The following is a 25,735-nucleotide window of genomic DNA, read 5'->3' as shown; positions in this document are numbered from 1 at the left end:
TGAATTGTCTCTGTATTCACTTGAATTCTTTAGAAATGACACCACTGACAGCACAAAATTGCAGCAGCTGACATCATCACACTTCGTTAGCTAATTGCTTTCCAAAATAATGGACATAACTGAGCCAAAGCAACATATATGTTGATTTCAGTTGGAAAATTACAGGACAACCCTATAAAAGTCCACGCAGAAGTAAATACCACCAAGTGCAATATGTAGGATTAAAGCCTTAAACATGTGCTTCAGTTCTGTCCCATTGTAATCAATGATACTGCTTAACTTTGGCTGGATTGTGGCCACTGTTTTGTCACAGAAATTCCCTGTTTGTTCTACAGGCATATTTACACCTGCTGATTAACTTGGATGCATTGATTGCCTTGTAGAACAGATAATTAAGATCTATTTCTGTTAACCCAGCCCACAGGTTAACCCTGTTAACCTCAAACTGCATATATGTACTTCATATGTACTTCAATAATAGTCAGCTGTCATTCCACCCCACCAAAAAAGCAGCACCAACGACAAGAAGATACTGTTTTTACATAGACTACATTGTGATATGTCTTTCTAAAATACATCAGGATAGATCCAGACTACCTATTGGAACTTTGTACACAGGGTGCTCTGCTAGAGGAATGGGGTAGGTGATTTTTGCCTATTACGTCTTTCCACAGAAAAGTTGCTCCAGAGGACTGGAAGACAGCACTGGAGGTGATGTTGGGAGAGGTGGAGCGAATTGGCAAAATTTGGGCCCTCTTCGTTCAGCGAGAGCTTCTGTAGACTCTCAGTCCCTTCTGAGAATGGAAGGATTGGTAAGTCTGGATCCAACCTATAAATCACTTAACAACATCTGCAAGTGGTGCAATATTTTAGAACAGGGATGTCCAACTGGCCGACCGCAATCGATTGGTCGATTCCCTGCAGCTAGTGGTCGATCATGGGCCCTATTTCCTCCATGGTGCAAAAAGAACATCTGGCCCCGCACCCTTGCCCTGTCCTTCATTTGCACATGATCTCAAAAGTGGCAGATGGAGTTATTGCTAGTGATCTTCTGTAGATCGCAGTCTCTTAGGAGTTGGACGTCCCTGCTTTAGAAAGTTTATCAACACAACAACCCTGTGAGGTAGGTCACCACACTCTTCCCATATGGGGAGCTGAGGCTAAGAGAAAATAAATTTGCCCTGAGTCACACAATGAGTACATAATAGAGTTGAAATCATGTATTTTAGATCCTTAGGCAATTCTCTGGTCCACCCAATGAGAGATTGGTATATTTGTTAACGAAAGATACTGGAATGTTGCTCATCACTTACATTTATAAAGCTATGTTAGAAGTAGCTGTGCCTATGAAGTACCCAACAAATCTGTTAAGGTTTTTTACAATGCCACAAGTGCAGTACTGTTAAGAATCCTGGCTGTTGAGCACGGCAGCTTATTTAATTCATATTTTGCCTGGGTATAAAATTGAAAAAGAAATACTTTCCCCAATTTAAAAACTAGCTCCCTGTGAGAGTAAATGAAAAGTCTTTACATGCACATATTTATTCCGAAAGTGGTGGCAATCCTGAAGTCTAGCACAACCATTAAGTGGCTTTAGACTCTCAGGAACTTCAAATTCCATGTAGAAACAAATAAAGCACAAAGCAAATGCAACCGTTTGTATGTCGTACCATACGTTTCACTCAGACTTTTAGATAACCTTATCATGCATATAGAACCCAAGTCCTTACAACCTCATGCATCAACCTGACAGCTTTAAGTATTTGTCCAACATGCTGCTTTCTTTTCTATACCATAAACAGGCATTGCCCTCTCAGAAAGATTATTGTTACCATGCCTCAGGATTCCAGACAGGAAACACCCACTTGGCAGCAACACACTTCAGAAATCCAGTTCCATTGTTGGAAGTATACTGCATGCAGGTAACCAAAGAGGGTTGGTTCAGACAATCACACACCAACTTGGTAAACCTGTGCTTAGTGAATGAAGTGCTAAGGAAGGTTACACACAGTGTTTGAAACTCCCATTGTCCTGGGCACGTTTTGCAACAGGGAATTTCATTAACCCGAGCAGCTTCTGAGCTCTGGGTGCAGTACTGAGCCTAAGATTTCAGATTAAAACTGCCACTGCTGGAAGAAAAGGAGGACCTTTTTCTGCCTCCCCACTTCCAGCCACTCTCTGAAGACTGGAGAAGGGACCCTCATAAGACTATTAGGAGGGTGGGCAGGGGAAGTATGGCTTTGTTTTTTGCAGTCTTCAGATGAGGACTAGACAACATAAAAAATGAATGTAAGATTTTAGCTGCAGTTTGTTCATTTTCAACTTTGTACTCGTTATAAAAAAAGGATGCATAAACACTCCATCACGGTGCCCATAACCTAGGTTTTAGGCACCATTTAGCTCCTAGCTTTCATATCTCTGTTTCTAACACTGGTTACGCATGAACTAAGGTGAAGGGACCACCCAAGAACAAAATGTTTGGCAAAGCCATGTTCCTACAGATCTCTCAGAATCCACAACTGATCTTGTTCAATAAAAGCCAAGACTATTCCTGCTATCTCTCTGCTGTTTCAGTTAACAGGAGACTGCTCTTTGTCATCCATCTCAGATTTCTTCACTATCAGCATGGAGGTGCCATAACCAGAATAAAAAAATCAGCAATTACCACAAAACCAATATGTACCAACTATTATGGCAGAGTTGGTGCCCTCCAGTTGTCATTGGACTCCCACCTCCTATCAATTCCCATCAGGATGTTGGGAGTTGGGGTCCTACATAATCTGGAGGGCAACTTGTTGGCTACCCGTGCATTGTGGGGACGGGAAAGCATGCATGCATAAAGGTTGGCCACAGCATCTCGAGTTGCAGCCTAGACTACTTCTTAAGGACCCTCTCTGCTTCCAATACAATTTGGCAATTCCAGTCTAGTCTGGGCTTGCGAGAGAGCAAGGGAACAAGTGTGCAGTTCACTTTTCATGCTCATTTTCCCCCTAAGGAGGCTGTACATATGCTGGATCAGGTCCACACTAGTGTTAACTACTTCCAAGCGGGATTGTTACATTTCTTTAGGACATATGCAAGTGCTTTTCCGTGCAGGCTTCCAAGCTCTGGGGAGCCTCTCTTACCCCACCCACAGCCACCCAGTACATCAGTCATTGGCCAGACTGTGATAAAGATTGCTATTCCTCTTCAGGGTGGACATTTCTGCATTAGCAGAGCCTGGATGGTACTGGGTAGCTCCTTTGTGTTCCAACTAAGATATCCAAGGCTTTATAGCCTGCCAATGATTCCAGAGGTTGTGCTGCTTTGTTTTGTTTTTTTAAAATAGCCAAGTCAGCTTTATGATGAGAAATGTGGCAAACAGGTGTTTCGCCACAGCATGGCTTTGACTGCTTTTAGATTAGAGCAGCTGCTTTCTTTGAACAGCTTCCCAATTTTTCCTTCAATAACATGCATAAATCATGATCATTACAATCCTCTCAGTGAGTTTGCAATGAGATGCGGCTACAGACACTGAGCATTTGCACAGCACATCTGCAACTTGTAAAGCATGCTGCCAGAAGTGAAAGGAAAAAACCCAAAATACATATTCCTTCTGTCTGATGAGGAAGTTCGTGACTTTCAATTAAGCTGCAACATCAGTCTGCAGGGTATGCATATGTATTTATATAAACTGTTTCCTCTTACAAACTGTGTTTATCACTCAAATAATAACCCCCCCCTACACACACCAACCACCAAGAATTCATTACATAGTTTGTGTTATGCTACACCAGGCAACAGTTATCTTTGCAGCCTATGGGCTATAATGGAAACCCAACATGTCAGCTATTTAAAGAAAAAAATAGAAGCCCTCCTGGCAGCAATTTAATTAACTTCTAGGGAGCATGCACGGCTAGGTCTGAGCTCTGAAAAAACATTACTACTGAAAATGGAATCTGGAATCTGTCAGAAAATAAAACTCTTAAAAACTGATAACCGCCTGCTTCTTATACAGCGTAGTCCTAAGCATGCGGACTCAAAGCTATGTTCCATGCTGTTCAACTACACATATTCTACAACATGCAGAGACAGAGAGATCTCCACTGCTCACTGCAAATTAACTTGGAAATGACCAGAGTTCTTTTGTGGGTGGGGGACGAACACACAGAAAGAATCTCCCCAGCATTTCTTACTTCTGGGTGCAGCCTCCTGGGCAAATGGATGGAGTTGCAAACAGGATGAATGCCAGCAGGAAACAGAGGGTTGCTCTTTTACACTGTGAACAATTCCAGTTTGGTCTGGGCTGGTGAGAGCTAAGGAACAAGTGTGCAGTTCACTTTTCATGCTCACAATTTCCTAATGAGGCCATACCTCTGTTGGATCAGGTGCACACCAGTGCTTACTACTACCAAGCAGGCATTTTTGCATTTCTTTAGGGCACATGTGAGCAGTTCTGGGCTGCTTCTCCATGCAGCCTGCCATGCCTTGTGGATCCCTTCCCACTTTGTCCACTGCTGTCCCCCTTGATCAAACATCAGCTGGGTGGTAGGGGGAAAACTGCTGTACTGGGAAAGGCGGGGAGTTATTTTGGCTGTATTAAGATCACAGAGAAGTGGCTGCTTGAATATGCCCCCCAGTGCCCCTAATATAGCCAGCATCGTTGTCTCTGAGTACCTAGCTCACCCAGTGGTAGCAGCCAACATCTGGAGGGTCACTAATTCCCTACCCCTGCCACACAGCAACTGAGTCTATCAGGATCCTTGAGGGGATAAGCAAAAGTTGGTATGCTTTCATTCATATGGAGATGTTTTCATCCACTGCCTGCCTATTTTTGGTGGTGGTGGTGGTGAGGGCCATTTGCATTTGATGTTGCCCTGTTGTTTCTCCTTGGGAATATCATTGTACTCCGCTGTTTCCTAAAGATCTGCAGGAAAGACGCAACAACCCTTGGCAGCCATTTCTGAATATTCCACACTCTGTCCCTTCACATATGCAACGGAGAAGGCACAGAGAGAACCAGCTGTCTCATCTCTTATGTTTGTACACACAAACAAACATTAGACAGCAAAGTAATTCTAATCATAAGCACTTTGTGTGCGAAGTATCCAAACAAAGTTTAACTAAGGAATAAGTGTTTTCTTCTGCTTTGGCAACAGAACAGACATGAGCAGCATCAATGATGTCCTCTTTTTATGTTAAGACAGGGCAGGGATCATAGCTCAATGGTAGGGTATCCACTTTGCATGCAGAAGATGTCAAGTTCAGTGCACAGCTATAAAGATCAGCCCCAGGGAGCAGGAGCAGTAAGGAACCCTGCTTGAGACCTTGGAGAACCCGTCAATCAAATCACACAAACAATACCAGGCTAGACAGACAAAAGGTCTGACTCAATATTAAGGCAGAATCACGTGTTCAACTTTTTGCTTGCCTTGCATGCATATCTCTGGTGTGCCAAAGTTTCATTTTGCTGGATCTTGTAGATAAAAGTCTTCTGAATGACACTTGCTCAGCTGACAGGGTTTATAGGTATACAGAATTAGCATGGGCAAATGGACTTGGCGATCGCAAGGGATTTCACTCTTTTTGCAACTCAGTCAAATCACGATGGAAGCAATGGTAATCCAGACATCCAGGAAATGTGCGCTGCACTGCATTGCAAAATATGACCTCTCATACATAATCTGGCGGCTGCTGCTTTTTTTTTTTTTTTTTTTTGAGAAAACATTCGTATACCACACATTCTACAATAAATTTCCCAAAATGGTTTCAGAGCTCAAAAAACAAACCCAAAAAACCACAATGTGATAAAACAATCACAACAATGATAAAACAGCATAGTCAGTAGCATTAAAATGATTAAAAGGTTTAGGCTGCAACCCTAACTCCTCTGATGTTGGTGGTGATTTTTGCAAACACACCCCAGCCTGCGCCCCCAGCAGGGGCCGGTATCAACAGCCTTTGGGCACCACTGCCTAGAAATACTGCTCTGAATAAACTTTGCCTTAAATTCATGGCACACTTGCAATATCTTAAAGAAAGACATTTGTTTGACAGCACCTTGAGACTAACTCTTTAGAAGCTTCTTATTGTAAAATATTCATGTTTATGTTTATTTTATTTATTTGCAGAGATTTCTGAACTGCCAACATGAATGCAATTTTTTTAAAAAAAAAAACCACGGCAGTGAACTACATCATATAAACAATGAAATTACATTCATAAAAAAGAAGTACAAATTGCATCACAAATCAGTAGACCGAGTTAATACATCAATACAGCTGGATTACCCATTTTCATGGTAATTACTTTAAGCTCATTTTATGTTGTGGCAAGTCACATGCAAATATATATGCTCTGCTTTGCACGAAAAGGCTGGAGGAGATAGAATGGGCCCCCCTTGCACTGTGACTTAGTTCCCCCACAAACCCTTTGGAAGATGTCTGTTGCTGAGGTCCAGCCCATGATTCCCATCCCTCTTTACCTACAATTCTACAGGTCTCTTTTTATTGTTAATTATGGTCTATTAAGAAAGCCCAGCTATCTTACACTAACACCAGCCATAAATGTTCTATAAACATAAGCACACCTGGGGATCTTCCACTTCTGAGTTCCCCTGCAAAATTCCCCTGGCATACATTCAAGCGGTTCTGCATCTTCCAAATCTGCCACTCTGCTGCTAGATTTCTCTAGCTTTAACCTGCTAAAGAGCTTTCAAGTAAGGAACCATTGAGCTCTCAGTATTGAAAACAAACATTGCCTTCCCTTCTCGTACATTGATGCTGCCTCTTCCCTTGGGCACAGTCTGTCTCATTAGCAGCATATACACTATTCCTGTTGATACAATCACACCAGCTGGTTGTCTGGGTATGACCCAGGCTTCTGAAAATGAAAAATGTGGCACTTTCCAATCAACAGCTGTAGTTTGCAGATGAAAACAAAGCGGCGGGGAGGAGGGAGACTTCCAATGCAACAATACTTTCCTGAACTGTAACCAGACCAAAGAAAAATAAAACTTCCATGCTTTTGCCTCCAGCGCTTATGCCGTAACAAGGTGCCAAAAGACTGCTTGTTATTGAAAAATATGTTCACCAGAAATGATACTCATCTGTACTCCACATCTTTAGCTGAACAGATCATACCCAGCAGAAACCCTGGAGAGCGGATAACAGAATACAACGGTACCTTGGTTTAAGAACAGCTTAGTTTATGAACAACTTGGATTAAGAATGCTGCAAACCCGGAAGTAGGTGTTTTGGTTTGGAAGCAGAACATGTTCCGCTTCCTGTTGAGTGTGTTCCATTTGTAAATTGAGTCCCCCACTGCTATGGGAAAGCACACCTTGGTTTAAGAATGCTTTGGTTTAAGAACGGACTTCCGGAATGGATTAAGTTTGTAAACCAAGGTACCACTGTATACAACAGCAGGCTACATGAGCCAGTGGCCTGACTGAGCTGGAAGCAGGGTTAGTATTGTTAGGTGTGCCAGAATTTTCTAAGCGGTGAGAATTGGAACGTGGTCGTCGTGGCATTTTCCAGCCTCCGTGTTTATTCGCTATACAGATTAAGAACAGATGAGGATCACTGCTTAGCATTCTAATGACACCCCCAAATCTTCTGCTTGCACATCAGGTTTGCTAGGGGAGCAGCCAGCACTTTCAGAGCTCAAGAAACCCCCACCTTCTTGGCTGCTTTAAACTGCTGCTGCTACTTCACACACTGCTGCCTATCCCCAGCTGAGGGACTTCATTCATATATTGGCTGGCTATGGATAAGGGCAGACAATAAGATACATCAGCCAGAAGGAAATCAGCCAGGCAAATCTTGTTGGGTTGGGCTACTTTAGCTGTTTCTTCTTGCAATTACAACGTCGCTGGGTCAGAAGGGCCAGCGACTATGAACACAAAACTGTTGGGGATGGGCATGTTTTTGTAAAAAAACACCCACACATACACAGAAAGATAAATTAACACCAGCTTCAGAATGCTTATTCCTCCCTCCTATTGCTCACCCGTCAGCCATCCTTGATTTGACATTTAGCCTGCAATCACACACTCATTTACCCATTGATCTAAATGGGGCTTATATCAAGGGCAAAATGAAAAGCTGAAACTGATTTCTTTTCTTTCTTTTTCAAGTGTTGCACTGTGAGTCAAAATCTTGGAAGGCTTAAAATATTTAGCACATGGTTTCCAACAGGCAGCTCCTTCTTTCTGAGTCCAGGTCTGATATCTGGCACTTCAAAACATTTGCTCCCCCACCTGTTTTCTGACAACTGTCCCCACATTTTCGTCAGTCACGAAATAAATGCAGTTATTCTTTACTGGACCATCCTGATGCTATGCTGAAATCCGCAATGTGCTAACAGTCTGGAGACAACCAGTAAGGAGGAAGGGATGTAATGATTAGTTGGAGTGTTCAATCAATTAATCAGTTAGAATAAATTGGTTAAGCTTGCAAACCTAAATACGCTAGAGATTTAACCTCACTGGGCACAGTGTGACTTTCTATTGAGTAAATAAAAAATAAGTATTTGGTTGTGCTGTGCAACTGCAGTTCTGTGCATGGTTACCTGGGAGTAAGTCTCATTGAAGAATCCTAGGTAGGCACATTCTGTGAAGCTCTTTGCATTGGCGAAATGCAAATTTACTAAGAACACCTTGTCATTTGCTCTAAAATCAAGAGGCTCAAAAAGAACATTTCTTTTCTCTCACCCCTCAGAATTTTAACAAATCAGTTTAATTGTTGCTATTCCGTCCTGAGACTTCTCTAAGGAAAACAAATTTCACTTGCAGAAAGTGAAAATCTGCCTGTATAATAACAACAGCTAAAACCACAACTATTTTCCTCTTCCCATTTCAATAAGGCTCTGATTTCTAAAAGCACAGTCCTCTGCATGTCCGCTCAGAATAAGGTTGACGGGGTTTACTAGCAAATTAATATGCATGTTTGGATTGCAATTTGAGATCCTTCGGCAATTTTGCCATTGTATTTTCAACTTCATTTCTACAATACAGGAGAATTAGAAACACACTCTACAGCTACTGGTTTACCTTTTGTAAACCGCTTTGAGGGTTGTTTTTGTTTTTTACAATCAAGCTGTGCATAAATTTTACGAAATAAATAAATACCGAAATAATCTTTAAAATCAGTGGAGGTACCAGGTGTGTGTGTGTGCTAACTATTCTCTGTTTATTACATTTGAATTCTCACTTTTCCCCAAGCATCCCCTTCCCACTCAGGTAACAAAAGCAAGCCTTAGACCTGCTTAGCTGCACCAGACACATTTGTACTGATTTCTGGGTCTATGTTTATTGACCTTCAAATTAATGTATCATCACACATTTATTTTGAACTGAAAGAACTGCTGTAGCACACACACTATGCAGCATATGTGCAGCATATGAGTTGGCTTATTCATTTATTTATTTATGGCAAGGGAAGTTGGGCTGTTTGGAAACAAATGAAAACTGTGATTCTTTGCATTCCAGTCAGAAACCGAAAGTCATGCCTAAGTGCTCTGAGGGCGGGCTGGGGCATACTTCACATTTGATCGCCCATGTTGCCCACACCTGCTGTTTCAACATGGTATGCTAGCAATCTAACTTCTCTCGGCAGCCTGACACATGGCAGTGACCTTGCTTTAACTCTGGATGCTTCCTGAATGTACACGATTGTCCCAAGGCGACACTAAACAGCTGGCCAGGCTTGACATCGCCAACCTCACTGCATACAGAGGAAGCAAAAGCAATTTGCCTGGCCAGAGCTATATCTTCAGCTCAGAATTCCCACAGGAAGGCTAGTGAACTTAGGGAGTGCACTGTCCTCAAGAAACTTGCAGAGTTATTTCTTCTCTCTACCTTCTGCGGGGAGATGAGATTATCAGTAAATTGCTAGCCAAGAAGTTTGCATGCTACCTCCAATGAATACCTGTTGCCTCTGAGTCCCAGTTGTCGGGAACTGCAAGTGAGGAGAGTCTCGTCCAACTCACAACATGCATGTAGCATTCAGCATGACGGCATTCTCAACACACTGCAAATCCTTCCATGGATTAAATCAGATTACTGCTAAGTATTCTGATCTGGGATTAATTGGTTAATCTTACCAATTAAAAAAACCTATGGCTTTCAGTTAAATTTGCAAGACTCACCAACCAACCTTAGGAAGTGCTTGCATTCTGTTACAAAATACCCAGCTATTGCTCAGTCAAAGCACATAGGGGTGGAGGATGTTTTTGGCACCATCTGACAACTGCAAGTTGCACAGGGACTGTGCTGATCCCTGCTAGCCCAAAGAACAGACCAGCTGATTGACAGTGCTAGTACTGCTAGTGCAGCTTGTATAGTGATAGGGGGTATTCATTGAATAAACGCCTGTACAACTTTGAGGACCTTTTATCGTATAGGGTTTTTTTCTTTTTCTTTTGTACATTATGCCCTGCAAATAATTACAATAACTATGCCAAGGGCTACTTCTTGCAAGTAACTGATGCGACCTTAACTACATTAAAGGGAACTTAATGACTGCTGGGTTAAACCACAGAGCCTAGGGCTTGCCGATCAGAAGGTCAGCGGTTCGAATCCCCGCAACAGGGTGAGCTCCCGTTGCTCAATCCCTGCTCCTGCCCACCTAGCAGTTTGAAAGCACATCAAAGTGCAAGTAGATAAATAGGTACCGCTCCGGCGGGAAGGTAAATGGTGTTTCCGTGCGCTGCTCTGGTTCGCCAGAAGCGGCTTAGTCATGCTGGCCACATGACCCAGAAGCTGTACGCCGGTTCCCTTGGCCAATAAAGCGAGATGAGCACCGCAACCCCAGAGTCGGCCACGACTGGACCTAATGGTCAGGGGTCCCTTTACCTTTACCTAACGACTGCTGGTAAGTGAAGTCAAAACACCTTACTAGAAAGTTTTGCTGTTGTGTTTGTGCTGTGCAGGGTGGAGAACCTGCAGCCTTTTGCCTAATCCTGTGTGGCTGGCGGGTTCCTAGAGGGCAAGATGGAGAACAAGAGGGGGAAATGGAGGGATGGGGAGAGGGGTGGGAAATGGATAGCACAGTGCAAGAAGAGAGAAGTCCTCTGCAAGCGATCAGTACAGACCTTTAGAAAGGAGGGTAGAGAGCCAGAATAGGCAGTAATGCTTGGGAGTGGCCACAGCTCAGTGGCAGAGCATCTGTTTTGCGTGCAGAAGGTCACAGGTTCAATCCCCAGTAGGACACGGATAAGGACCATTTTTTAAACCATGGAAAGCCACTGCCAAATCGAGTAGACAGTACCAAGGCAGATGGACCAATGGTCTGATTTTGTATAAGGTAGTTTCCAATGTGCTTATGAAATGCTTTGCAAATGATCAGCTCAGACCTCTACCAAGAGCAAGCTCTTCCTCCCCAGCAACATGCTGGGTGGGGAGGAAGCGGGAGATAGGTAAAAGCGGATGGCAGAAGGAGAGAGAGGGAGAGGGAATGAGAGAGAGAGAGAGAGAGAGAGAGAGAGAGAGAAGAGGGTGGTCCATCCCACTTTGGCCCTGTCCATTGCTGGCATGTGGCCCTTGACAGAATTAAAGTTTCCCTGCCTCTCCTGTAATGGAATACAGCACCACGTTATGTCACTGAAGAGGCGGAACTTTGTAGAAAGGAGTGGACGCCTCTGCCAATGGCTCCCATCAAGTACCAAAACCCATAACAAACAGACTCCAATCGTAAAGATCAGCCTTTGCCAAGATGTTTTGGACTACAACTTCCACGATCAGCTCCAGCCAGCAAAGGCTGGGGCTGGCAAAGGGAAGCACAAAACCTTTCTCCTGGATCAACTGTGAATCACCAGGGACAGATTTGCCAGTATAGTGGTACCTCGGGTTACATATGCTTCAGGTTACATACACTTCAGGTTACAGACTCTGCTAACCCAGAAATAGTACCTCGGGTTAAGAACCTTGCTTTAGGATGAGAACAGAAATCATCCTCTGGTGGCGCGGCAGCAGCAGGAGGCCCCATTAGCTAAAGTGGTGCTTCAGGTTAAGAACAGTTTCAGGTTAAGAACAGACCTCCGGAACGAATTAAGTACTTAACCTGAGGTACCACTGTACTGCATTTGAGGGCACTGCTGTGGAAAGGGGGCACAGCCTGACACACCATCTAAGCAAGCATGCACAGAGACAGTGTAGTTGTCCCACTCTCACCCGCATACACACACACACACACACACACACACACACACACACCAAGTATACCTTAAGTCTAATATACAGATCCTACTTCTGCCATCTGTAAACAAGCAATCTTTCCTTTGCAGGAAGGCAGGCATGTAGTAAAACATTAACGCGATGAAAGCTGACCTTTTGAATTTGTTTGTTCATTGAGCCACTACTAATTAAAGTCCCTCTCTCCTCCAGCTCAGACACAATTTCCTTTTCATTTGTTTTAATTCCCACCCACCCCACCCCTCCTCCTTCTTCTGCCTTGCAATTCCACCCAAAAAGGCTGGGTTTGGCAGGTAGGAAGAGACACAATGGCCAGGGCTGCCCGATTTATGCACCACTAAGTAGAAAGCTAAGCCCTACACAAGCTCCAAGTCTCTCTCACCGGCCACAATGCAGCTTGTCAGGTCAAGAGCATGACGGGTGAGGCCCCTGTGGGGCAGCTGCAGAGGAAAAACTTTATACACTGATCTCCAAAAGCAAGCAACTGACAAGCTTCATCTTTCTGGGTACGCATCAGGGCTATTCACAAGCAGGGTCATTAGGAACTCTGGACTTTTTTAAAAATGAGCAACAATATGGAACAACTTGTCTGCAGAGGACCCCTCCCCCCCCCCCCCGCACAAAATGCTGCCATTGTTTATGCAAGTTTCGCCTTATTAAAGATTGGCTAATGCAAGCAAGTAGGCTATGGCGCTTTGAAAGACACTGCCCCAGTTCACACCCCATTCACAAAAGAATCACATCCCCAACCCAGTGTGAACGGCTGAGTCCAGCCTCTGGCTGCTGCAGTGATTCATTCTTCTTCAGTTACTACACATGCTTTCCTTTCTCTTCCCCACATTTGCAGTTGGTGAATGATTGCTTAAAGTAATGAAAACTGAACAAAATCTAGTCATTCTATATTCTAATATTGAAAAGGGAAATGTAATTACCTGGAGTAGTCCCCTTTAGCTTCCTACAATTGAGAAAAGTAATGATGTTAAAACACTAATTTTTTTTGCAGTGGATCTCAATCCTAAATTAAGACATCACATCACTGAAAACTTTTTTTAAAAGAAAACCCAAACCCACACCCACACCCTAAACTCGTGTTTTAAGCCAAGCCTTGACCACTCAGGCAAGTCTAAAGGACATCACTGATTTTACAGGGTTTTGCTTTTTTCAAAGAAACAGAGAGCCCATCCTTGCTCAGCTACAGCCAGCCACAAACTGAAATTACAGGGATGGCCAGCCCTTGTGAACAGTCTGGCAAGGTTCATTCAAAACAGCACAAAAGTTCAAAAAGTCAAAGCCATCATCAGCTTGCTGCTGAATTTTGTCAATGAAAATCCAAGTCTCTTGCTAAGAAAAAGGCAGAAGAGACATGAAAATATGAACAACAACAAAATCGTATGTGGTAAGGAAGATTGCTAACTGGAAACCAACAGTGCCCTTGATTGGGATCTACAGAACACTGTTCTAAAAATAAAATGACACTACATTTTGAGCTTTTCTTTTTGAAGTGCAACTGGTAAGAGAGGTTTAAAAATTTACAGAAATGCTTAACATTGCTGTACCATATCACACACTTTACCAAGTGTCCAACATATAATTTTTTTTGCGGGGGTGGGGCAATAATTATGCTAGAAACGTGATGCTAGTTCAATCATTCTGTGCAACTCCACATCTTAAAACACATACTCATATTCCTACTTCACCCCAAATATCCCCAAATGTTTACGTCTATTCTAACATCTCTGTTTGCTTTTAGCACAATGGCAGTTTTGAAGCATTTGTATCACAAATGGACATTTACTTGGTTTTTTGCCGGGGTTAAGGGAGAAATAGACATGCCTACACAATATAACAAATACATGAAAAACTGCTGTCAAAATTTTGGAACTAAAGGCTTTTGAGACCATGCATGCAAAATTAATAACAGCAACAGGCACGCAGAGAGTTTGAGAAAAATCTTACCTGTAAAATCAAAGCAGCTAACCTGAAGACTGTCTCACTTTCCACCTCAATATGCCCCTGTTTAAATAAAGAGGAAAATATTAAGGAGACATAGCCTAGAACTGCAGCAATGGGATGCCCCCCAGGGCTACACCGAATCTGTTAGCCTGTCACTACTCAGCACCACTGGTTTTCCTTCCATTGCAGATCATACCATTACAGCAAGAAGGGGTGGGTGTAATTTGAGCTGTAAAGTTGGGCAACTTCATAGCAGTTAACATGGACAAGCAGGAAAATGATTCTGAAAACGGAGGTGCAGAAGGCAAGAGAAATCTGACATGTGGGTTGCCTGAAATCTTTGATGAATCACACCTCCCCCCTTACAAATTTAGCACGTTTGGACCCTGCAGATTTCCTGAGGTCTGTTGGCTGCACATTGACTGAATTTTATGCAAATACATCCAGAACACTTACAGTGTGCACAGTTATTTAGAGGTAAACCCCATGATGCCCAATGATCTAAACATACATAAAACTGCACTTTATCCTTTTTATGGCAAGGTTTGGGAACCTGAACTATCCTGTTTCAAAACACACATAAAAACAACTTGTGCATGTAGGCTGCTGTATTCAGACGTTTCTAAAGATAAAACACCCTTGGTTTTGATCGCAAATGCATTGTTATCATTTCAATAACGTTTTTGAACATGCAAAAAGGCTTTCCAAAGTCCCTGAACTTTTCATGCCCTGAAAAACAGCTCTGCTGGGTAGGTTGCTAGTCTCGTCTATTACGCAAATGCAGAATCGAAGCTAGGAGGCAACAAACTGCAGCGGCTGCCACGTTTTTCATTATTCAAAAAGCCAGTAAACTTCAGATCCTAGCTAAGGATTCCCCCCCCCCGCCCCCGCTGCTTTTCTCTTCTTTCACTGCCACCCAATGGATAAGAAACTGGTTGCCAGGCACTTCCACAGGAATAAATAAGCTAGTGCAATGCAACTCCCCCCCCCCTGTGGACCACTTGAATATTGCTGAGGGTGTTGGACTACTAAATGATTTTTCTGCCTGTTGCAGCATTTGTAATGTGCTGTGACAGGTGCTGTGTGATTTGTAATTATATTTTTGCCACTTCTTTTATTTCTTATACAGTGGTACTTTGGGTTACATATGCTTCAGGTTACATACGCTTCAGGTTGCAGACCCTGCTAACCCAGAAATAGTGTTTCAGGTTAAGAACTTTGCTTCAGGATGAGAACAGAAATTGTGCTCCAGCGGCACGGTGGCAGCAGGGGGCCCCATTAGCTAAAGTGGTTCTTCAGGTTAAGAACAGTTTCAGGTTAAGAACGGACCTCCGGAACAAATTAAGTACTTAACCCAAGGTACCACTGTATTGTATTTTATTGTATTACAATTTTAATTTCATAGAATTCCTATCTCTATATCCTCTGTATAGAGTCTATGTTGGATTTGTTTCTTAACCAAAAAGCAGACAATACACTCTTATACAATTGAATCAGAAGTTGCTGTATTTTCTTCTTCTTGCCTTCACTATGAACATTTCTCTATCCCCCCCCCCATGCTTCAAATGGGCAGTCCTCTTTTTTCTTCTTTTTTCTTTCTAAAAGAGCCACTTATAACCTTATAAGACACATTCTCTTCACTTTTTTCTAAGTAGTCAAATGCTTAAAATTTGTTCCAAGAATGAAGATAGGTGTGGGAAAGAGGTGATGTCACTGTCATTAGCCAATCTATGCTGTGCACTGCTGCCTTCTCTTGGCATCCAGTAGAACCAGTTCTCCCTGAGCAAAACCCTGAAACAGGAATAGCAGCTATATCTGATCCAGAATGGTAAGTGTATTTTCAGAGAGCGTATAGCATAGAAGATGAAATATTCAGAATATTGGGAACTGATAGAAATGAAAAGACCTTGAAACAGTTGAACTGTGCTATCCAGCCCTTTGGCTAATTAAACAATCTATGGTCTTTTAAACTGTGGCAGGAGAAATTGGTTTGTTTGTTACTATGTTGTGTACTTTTGTATTGCCAAATGCCCTGCAATCTGGTACATAAATTTAATAAATCAGAATAATAAAATATCAATGCACATAGAACTACTGGCCTAGTTCTCATTGAGGTGGAAAATCTATACCTGAGCTGTCCTGCTTCAAGCTGCAGGTGAGGTTGCACGTGACTGACTGTTCATTGAAAGGAAAAAAAAAACACCTTGCATGAGTGATACCTTCAACAAGATCAAAATTGAAGGGACTAGCAAATAAATGGCACACCCTGCTTTTAACATTTAGAAAGAAAAGAGTTAGATGATGATTGTAAAACACTTGGGTGAATATGAATATTCTTGTTGTAGAACAGCCTTTCCAAACTTGGTGCCCTTCAGATATTTTGGACTACAATTCCCATCATCCCCAACCACTGACGATGCTGGCTGGGGCCAATTGGAGTTATAGTCCAAAACATCTCGAGGGCACCAGGTTGGGAAATGCTGCTGTAGAAAAAGGACTTGGCTCCAGAGACACCATGAGCAGAATTTAGCTCATTCAATGATCTGGCGGTGATAAATTTTCACTGATTCCACCTGTAGCCCCACAAAGTATGCTAGAGACAGTTGGGGGGGGGGGGGCTCTAGAAATTAGCAAGCTGCAGGAGGGAAATGAGAGGGGGGGAAAAGTCTCTCCCTCCCCACTCCTTCCAGCAGTGGAAGTCTCCGCTGGCTCACATCCTTCTGTGAATGGAAGGCTCCATCCTGTTTGCAGGAGATGCGAAGTCATTGCAGGAACCTTCTATTTTGGTCTGGGTGGTCCAAAATAAGCTCTAGTGGAGGGGTCACCCGTCTTGGAATGGGAAGTACGCAGGAGATAGGTCTACCCACATAATCCAAACATCCTAGTTTCAATTTTAAGTATGTCTTGAAACAATAGTAGTTGGGGAAGCCCTTTTATCTCGCTACATGCAATACACATATGAAAACCTGGTTTAGCCAGTCTACATTAATACTTAGTTTATATTAGTGAAGATAGGGCTGCCAACAACTTTGTCTGGATTTTCACTTTTGGGAATATGGAAAACCTAGTGAAGGACACTTGCCAGCGGGAGAATGATGTGATGGAGTGGGGAATGCAAAGGAGCACAGCTGTACAACACAGCCAGTGTGATGATGTCATCCGCAAGTGTACAAAGATAAATGACAGGCTCTCCTTGCTCAGACAAATGACTGGCGTGATATTAAGACTTTCAGGGTTTACTACTGTTTGTGACATATTAACACAGAAGTTAGTAAATGAGGCCAGCTCACTATTATATGGGACAAAACGAATTTTCCTTCATTTTTTTGACCATTCTTTGGAGTGTTCTTATGGGGGCTATTGAGATGACCTACTAAAAGGTAAAGGTAAAGGGACCCCTGACTATTAGGTCCAGTCGTGACCGACTCTGGGGTTGCGGCGCTCATGTCGCTTTATTGGCCGAGGGAGCCGGTGTACAGCTTCCAGGTCATGTGGCCAGCATGACTAAGCAGCTTCTGGCGAACCAGAGCAGCGCACGGAAACGCCATTTACCTTCCCGCCAGAGCTGTACCTATTTATCTACTTGCACTTTGACGTGCTTTCGAACTGCTAGGTTGGCAGGAGCAGGGACCGAGCAATGGGAGCTCACCCCGTCGTGGGAATTCGAACTGCCGACCTTCTGATCGGCAAGTCCTAGGCTCTGTGGTTTAACCCACAGCGCCACCTGCGTCCCGAGATGACCTACTACTGCACTTTAAAATTTACCTCTACACCACTACAGTGGGAATTGCTTAACCCTATACAGAACATAAATCTAGTGTAGGAGAGACAGTGTCCGTTTTTCACATTGCAGAACTGCACTAATGAGAATATTCAGTCATAAAATGCTTCACCTTTTGTACAACAATTAGGGCCACTTGAGACCCCATCCTGAATTGAACCTGGCAGTCCAGCTGATAAGCATCCCTGGGGACAGCTGACAAGAAGACACAACTTTATAAAATAAAATAGCTGCACAGTTAGTTATGTGGTACTCTGACATATGGCTACCCCCTAGGGATCATGTAGTTTGATGGCATCAATCCAAGCAGACATAAAATTTAAAACTCATAGACACTTGGTAAGGGCTCCATGGGAATCTGAGGATATTAATGCATAATGTGACACTTATCATAATCCTGCATTCAGAAAGTGGTTCGATTTACATAAAAAAAGGAGGCATATGTTTGGAGAAGCACAATTTTTAGGAGCCAGGAAGTCTATCCTCAAGTTTTCCTCTATACAGGTAAGGATAGTATTAAGTAATTATTAATTCCACGATTGTACATTTCCCAATACAGTATATATAGGTTCGTAATGCTGGTGTATCACATTTAGAGATAAAATATATATGCCTTGTGACACTTGCTATAGTTTGGGTGGGTATGCTGTTTTTCGAGTTTCTCACTGTCTCCTGCAACCAGAAAACAGAATCGTTGTTTTTGCTTCTGCACTTTCTCTATTCTTCCAGGCTGACTCGTTTACGATGCATATACCAGCCTAGGGTATGCCGGTCAGAAGGTCAGTGGTTTGAATCCCCGAAACGGGGTGAGCTCCCGTTGCTCGGTCCCTGCTCCTGTCAACCTAGCAGTTTGAAAGCATGTCAAAGTGCAAGTAGAAGGTAAATGGCATTTCCGTGCACTGCTCTGGTTCACCGGAAGCGGCTTAGTCATGCTGGCCACATGACCCGGAAGCTGTACGCCGTCCCTTGGCCAGTAAAGCGAAATGAGCGCCGCAACCCCAGAGTCATCCGCGACTGGACCTGTCAGGGGTCCCTTTACCTTTACCTTTACCAGCAATCTCTCACACCATTATTTACCTTATATTGCTTTCCCCTTTCAATTTTTGCATGGTAACGTGTCTGTCTCTCTGTGTGTGTACACACAGACAGTACACGCGCTGTGTGTGTACACACAGATGTACTAAGATCACAAATCCCTCTGTGCTGCAAAACAAAGCCAGATCTAATATGAGTTGTATGTATTTTATGTATTGTATTCTGCCATGTGTGACAGGGGTGGGAATCTTGGCTGGTTGGGGCTGATCAGAATTGGAATCCAACAACATCTGGAGAGCAGCAGGTTCCCCAAAAGAGATACCTGTGTAGAAAATTGGCACATGTAAAAATCACTGGAAACAAGTTACTTTCCACATGGAATGCTTTCATGGTGTCTACATTCCTGTATAAAAATTAAAGAAATCAGTTTGACTCTCCTTCACCTCAAACGTAAGTGCTAAGAGTCCACTTGCACCAAAAGAGGTGTTTGTGTGTGTTTTTACACACACCTCCCCCCAAAAGAAGACAGCATTTCTATAGATTAATATCCTTGTCTTGATTTAATGTTTTGCTTCTAGACAGTGATTTTAAATTTGTCTGCCCCAGCCAACCAATCTTTAAAAGTGTTCAGTACTCCTTTGCTAGAGCCTTTCCCCTCATTTCTACCTGGGCTGAAAACATAAGCCCATATTAAAGATTCAAAGTGTAAGTTTGACAGTTCAGCACACAGCAGCCTTATGAAAAATTCAGTGGATGACAGACGAGAAGTCCCAATGCTGTATTTACCTCAAAACATGACATTTCACAGAGAAATAAATGAATAAAATATCAAGTGCCATCTTAAGTTTCATACTTTGGAACAGGATATTCTTTTGAGTCCAAGAAGGGAAAGATTTTTTTTAAAGATAATAACAACAAAACCTACAAAGTTAGATATGTTTTCAGAAAGTTTCTCAGTTTGAACATGCTTATTCTTCCTATTAAAAACTTCATTATCATTTCAGACAGAGGGAAGACGAACTGGCCAAAGCGTCATGAGAAAGTTGACTGTGTTTTTGGTCCTGCTGAAGTACCAGTTGCCTCAAGGTTTTTGTTGTTGTTGTTGTTGACACAGATAAACATGTATTGACATATGTCAATACGAGTTGATCTCATATGAGTGAGGGTGGACAAGGTGGCATTTTGAATTTTGTAACTAGCTCCTTTCTTGTCCAACTGAGGTAATTACAGGGTGGTGGCAAGTTTGGAAATCAAACTAGTGTTTTAAACCTGGAACAACTTCAATTTTCAAAAACAAACCTAACATAAAAACAGTAATTTGATATCGCTATAATTACACAGATGGCTTAAAGAGTATATATGCAAGCAAGTTGGCGGGGCTATGTGCAGGATGAGTCTCAAAAGACTAGATACATTTCTGAATTACTCAAAATGGGAAGGGAGGACATAGCTGGATATAATCCAGATAAAGAAATCAGGGTTTTATACGATGCAGATGTAAAGAACTATTTGAAAGAGAATTGAAAGAGTCATGCCTTTTAGTCTGATACTGTGGCGGCCAATCCTTTTAACATGAATAACTAAATTAAGACTACATGGAAATGACAACTGCAGAACAGCGGAGGTGGTTTTTGTTGTTTTGGTTTCTGGGGTTTCGTTTGCATACAGAACATCTTAGGCCTGGAAATTACTTTGGGTGACATTTCTTATACATTTTAAATAAGCTGCTTGCTGCATATACATTAAATAGTCTGCCTCGTGGCTGTTTCTAATTACCCATAGGGGGTAAAAAGACCCCTCTTATGGCTGCATTTTTAAAGTAGGTCTAAAGATCTACCCCCTCTATTGCCTGTCCTCCCACTTGGTGTTGCATTTGTTTTATGCTTACGTTTTGTTGTATTATTATTATTATTATTATTATTATTATTATGCTCAACAACTAACCTCAGCACAACCTTCAGTGATAATAGTATCCATTGGACTTTATATTCTGGTGAAAGGAATCTCACTTTTGCTGTTGCTGTTGATATGCAAGGTCAACTCTGGAAGGTTTGGTGAACTCTGGAGTTAACGAGGCCTTAAAGGCTCATCGTTAGAAGTTTAGTCAAATAAATAAGGTCAATGAGCACTAATTAGGCATTAAATAGAATTAAGAACGAGGTTGCCTTTCAACCATAGTGTTCGTTTTATTGCACACGGTGGTAGTTTCATCACTGAGTAAATTATTTCTTGCAATGTTTAAACTATTTGCAGCCTAGGTTTTGGTTTAGGATGGTAATGTGGGAAAGCAGGGTTAAAGCCATGAGACTGGCAGAAATACAGCAAGATATGCCTTTTCTAGCATGGAGGTTCAATTATGGGACAAGCATCACCCATTCACATTTTGTTTGTTGGACATTTTAATATGTGTGTGGCCACTGATTTATTTTTGGGCTCTCCGCCCAATCTGCAAAACAGAAAAACAAATTTGTGTATGATGTAGCTCAAATTCCTTGAAAATTCTGTCCTGTTTTGTGAGTGGATCAGAGGGCCCAATCCACATACAGTGCACTGGGCCCGGAAAAACCTGTTAGTACCCCTTGGTAGAGAGGCCAGATCTTCCAGAAACAAGCATGACTAAACCACTTCGTAAATATGCCCACTTTTCCAATATCATTCTGAAAACAGAAATGTATAGACGCAGAGCATAAATCTTCACCGTATAGTCGTACCTTGGATCCCGAATGCCTTGTGAGTCGAATGTTTTGGCTCCTGAACGCCGCAAACCCGGAAGTAAGTGTTCCGGTTTGTGAACGTTCTTTGGAACCCGAATGTCCGACATGGCTTCCAGCGGGCTGCAGGAGCTTCCTCCAGCCAATCGGAAGCCACATCTTGGTTTCCAAATGTTTTGGAAGTCGATCCGACTTCTGGAACGGATTCCGTTTGACTTCTGAGGTACCACTGTAGTTAGAAACTTGGCCAAAAGTTCATGCTCAAAATGTGTGATAGCACACGTCACCTCCCTGAAGACTACATGTCAATTTTTTCCCCATCTCTACTTCGACTTCCAAAACATTCGGAAACCAAGACGCGGCTTCCGATTGGCTGGAGGAAGCTCCTGCAGCCCGCTTTTAAAGCAATCATGCTTTTAAAGATCTGCTGTGACCGGGGTCCTTATGCAGTATCTGAATTCCAACACAACTCTAACCACATCTACTCAGAAGTAAGTGTTTGAATTAAATGGGGTTTACTTCCTAGGTGAGTGAGTTTAGAACTGCACCTTTAATCCTTTTATTGAAATGCTGCTAAAAGGAGCTTTACTGTACTGTGAAGGTATTTGGACCCTTTACCTAGAACAGCTGCAAGCTTATCAGCATTTTGGGGCTGACCTTTTCTACAAGGAGTTAACCTTGCAACACCCTTCAAGTAGTTCAGTTGAGACCTATGACTTCACCCACTGAACTTCACATCTGAGCAGGAATTTGAGCCTAGATTGCCTGTAGGCAACTCTGACACTTGAGTCCAACATGGTGCACTCCAGGGATCATGGGCTACAACATACATTCCTGATCACTGGCTACACTGGCTGCAGCTTATGCAAGAGTTACTGTGGTTCACAACATCTGGAGGGTACCAAGTTGGCTACCTGTGGTCAACTCACGACACACCATTACCCCCCTCCCCAGGTGTGCTCTTATTTTTGAGTGATTAATAAAATATTATTGTACAGAAATAAAGGAACACAACTTAAAAAGCTTTTGATCTAAAGTCCTAGTTGCAAGGTACCTCAAAAAGGCAGGCTTTATGAAATGCCAAAAACATCAAATCAATTGCAGCCTCAGAGACTTCAAAACTAGCAGTTATGTGAGCATAGGGAAGAACTGTACCTCTCCTCTAGTCATAAACTTGGTTTTCTTCCCTAAGGCTGGTGTTATTCAGAGAAGACTATGGGCTGTGTGAGTAGCCTCAAGAAATCCAAAGCCCAAGTAACAATGTGCAATTACACGTGACTGTATGGGTGTTGGGAAGAGGAAAGTGGGTAGGAAAAAAAAAGGGGGAGAGAGGGAGGAGAAAGTGGTAATTACCAGGGTGTGGGCACCCTGGTCAGCTAATTAAAGTTGAAGAATCCACAGTACAAGTCTATGCCATTATCACATGAAATAAGGAGCATCAGACACATTAAAAAATCAGAAAAGGTAGCAAACGTTTAGTCACCATCTGGATTCTGACGTTCAGTCAAACCATCATTAAGACTAACCACAGTTTTGCCTGGATATTATTAATCATCATTATTATTACGACTACCACATTGATTACCCACTATTCACCAGCTAGTCCCAGGGCAGTTTACAACAATTTAAAATTCAATATTAAAAACAAATTACAGTCACGGAAATACGGTGCGTTCCGAAAAAACGCACACCTCAGGTGTCAAAGGTGAGGGCAAAGAGGTGTGTGCTGAAAAAAGATGTGCCTCTGTGGGAAGAGAATTCCAGTGCAGGGGCTGTGACAAAGAATGCCCTCTCCCAGGTCACACATCCTTTAATCTTCAAAAGTGGTGGAGCTATCAAGAGGGCCCCCTCTGCTGATCTTAACACCTAAGAGGATGTGTAAGGATGGAGGCGGTATTTGGAGCCTACCAGTAAGTCCTTCAGCTTGAGTGCCTTAAATTAGGCCAGGAAATGAGCTGGCAGCCAGTCCAGCTGTTTCAGAAAAGGAGTGATGAGAGTTCTAAAGTGAACCCCAGCCATTCATTCATCTGGCTGCTGTACTTGGAACCAGTTGAAGCTTTTTGAGTCATCTTCAAAGGCAGCACCATGTAGAGTACATTGCAATAACCCTATCTGGAAGTTAACCTGGTTAGCTGGAAACAGAAACAAACGTGTAACTTTCTCTATGGTCACCATACATGCATCAGACATTTAAAGCACTCATTCAATTTGAAGAGTCATGGCTTCCTACCCAAAAGTCATGGGAACTATATTTTGTTAAGGGAGGTGAGTTGTTAAGACACCCTTAACAAACTACAGCCCCAAGCATTCATTCATTGGGGGGGGGGGTGTCCCTGACTCCCAGTACGTTTCCAAGCGCAATTCAAAGTGTTTGTTTAAAGCCCTAAACGACCTTGGACCAGTATACCTGAATGAGCGTCTCCACCACCATCGGTCAGCTCAGACACTGAGGTCCTCCTCCAAGGGTCTACTGTTGGTTCCCTCACTGCGAGAAGTCAAGTTACAGGGAACCAGACAGAGGGCCTTCTCGGTAGTGGCGCCCTCCCTGTGGAATGCCCTCCCATCAGATGTCAAGGAAATAAACAACTATCTGACTTTTAGAAGACATCTGAAGGCAGCCCTATTTAGGGAAGTTTTTAATGTTTTATTGTGTTTGTAATAATCTGTTGGGAGCCACACAGAGTGGCTGGGGCAACCCAGTGGCAACCCAGTCAGATAGGCGGCGTATTATTATTATTATTATTATTATTATTATTAGAGTGCTTTTAATGTATGTCGTGCTGGAGGAGGAGATGGAAACGTGAGAACATAAACCCAAGGCTTGTTTACATAATGCTTAACTATGGTTTAGGAAACAGCCAGACAACAAAGTATCTTGTAGCATCTTAAAAGGAAATAGGTTTATTGTGGTATAAGCTTTCATAGTCAAAAAACCACTTTGTCAGATGCATTAAGTGTCACCCACAGTTCATTGATACATTTACATAGTACATATATGTGCATGAATATGAACACCCAAGAGAGAGGAAAATGTAAATAGTGCTGCAGCGTGGTCAATGTCTATACAGTGGTACCTTGGGTTAAGTACTTAATTCTTTCCAGAAGTCCGTTCTTAACTTGAAACTGTTCTTAACCTGAAGAACTACTTTAGCTAATGGGGCCTCCTGCTGCCGCCGCGCCGCCAGAGCACAATTTCTGTTCTCATCTGTCAGGGGTTCAGGGACAGAGGCACAGGGTAGGCAGGAGATGGAGAGCGATGGGGATGAATCCCAGGACAGCGAGGAAGAGGATGACAATGACTCTAGAGATTCCATGAGTCTTTCCAGCGAATCAGAGGATTCCCAGAAGGGGGCGCCGGTGGTCAAGGCCAGGGGAGCCCCAGGGGGGACTTGTCAGGAGCAGGGGGCCAGCGGGGGATCCCAAAGTGGCAGCTGGGCGTCAGGACCAGCCTCCCCGCCAGAGTGCAGCGAAGGGGGTGGAGGTTCCAGTGTATCAGGGGAGGCGGCTCCGGCAGTAGAGAAAGGAGGGAGGTCGGAGCAAGCCACCCTCCCGGAAGGGGAGGGGAGTAGTGAAGGGAGTAGCGTAGCTGTCAAAAGGAAAGTTAGAGGTTGGGGGCGCGCGCCAAGTTCAAATGTAGAGGCGCGCGGAAGTACAGGGAGCCCGGAGGAGGGGCCAGGTCCCAAAGCCCGCAGGAGGGGGCAAGAGCAGTCTGATTCCGCGTCGGAGGAATCCAGGAGGGGCGAAACCCCAGCGGGCAGAAAGACCCTGCGGAAAAGGAAAGAGAGAAAGAGGTGGAGCAGCGCAAGCCTCTTAAACTGGTGCAGGGCGGGGACAGATTCAGAAGGGACTTCAGCGGTCTAAGCCTAGCAGACGTAGGGCTGCGCGCCTCGGATCTGAAGCGAACAATGAACTGCAATAAACACCTTTGTATATAAGAAAAGAAAGGCGTTGGTCTTTTGTGAGCTGAGACTTGAGGCAGCCCTGACAGTAAGTCCCTTCTCGAAAAAACTGCAAAAAAATTTTTTTTGCAAAGCTCACGAAGTTTGGCAGACATGACTACTGAGGAGCAGATAACGACCCTGC

The 25,735-nt window shown here is 43.2% G+C and overlaps 1 protein-coding gene and 1 long non-coding RNA gene across 8 annotated transcripts in view; one reads left to right on the top strand and one right to left on the bottom strand.

Moving 5' to 3' along the window:
* Window positions 1-958, top strand: part of LOC308471707 — an 86,654-nt gene extending 85,696 nt beyond the window's left edge. Inside the window, exon 5 of the long non-coding RNA XR_013983105.1 lies at window positions 675-958. This is a non-coding gene — a long non-coding RNA (uncharacterized lncRNA). The remainder of the gene's footprint in view (window positions 1-674) is intronic.
* The window catches only part of FRMD4B (FERM domain containing 4B), a 240,086-nt gene that overhangs the window by 66,325 nt on the left and 148,026 nt on the right, over window positions 1-25,735 (bottom strand). For 6 of the 7 annotated variants that reach the window (XM_080995685.1, XM_080995682.1, XM_080995681.1 and 3 more), the window contains 2 exons: window positions 14,129-14,185; window positions 13,105-13,127 (listed from right to left, as the gene is read on the bottom strand). In XM_080995685.1, the coding sequence (XP_080851811.1) occupies window positions 13,105-13,127; window positions 14,129-14,185 (80 nt within the window). Of the gene's footprint in view, window positions 1-1,832; window positions 1,934-13,104; window positions 13,128-14,128; window positions 14,186-25,735 lie in introns of those variants that run through there. The other variant, XM_080995687.1, reaches the window with a different exon arrangement.

Source organism: Podarcis pityusensis, assembly GCF_964106645.2.
Source record: "Podarcis pityusensis genome assembly, chromosome: 2".
NCBI classification, from domain to species: Eukaryota; Metazoa; Chordata; class Lepidosauria; order Squamata; family Lacertidae; genus Podarcis; species Podarcis pityusensis.
This window is presented reverse-complemented; position numbering and strand designations above follow the sequence as displayed.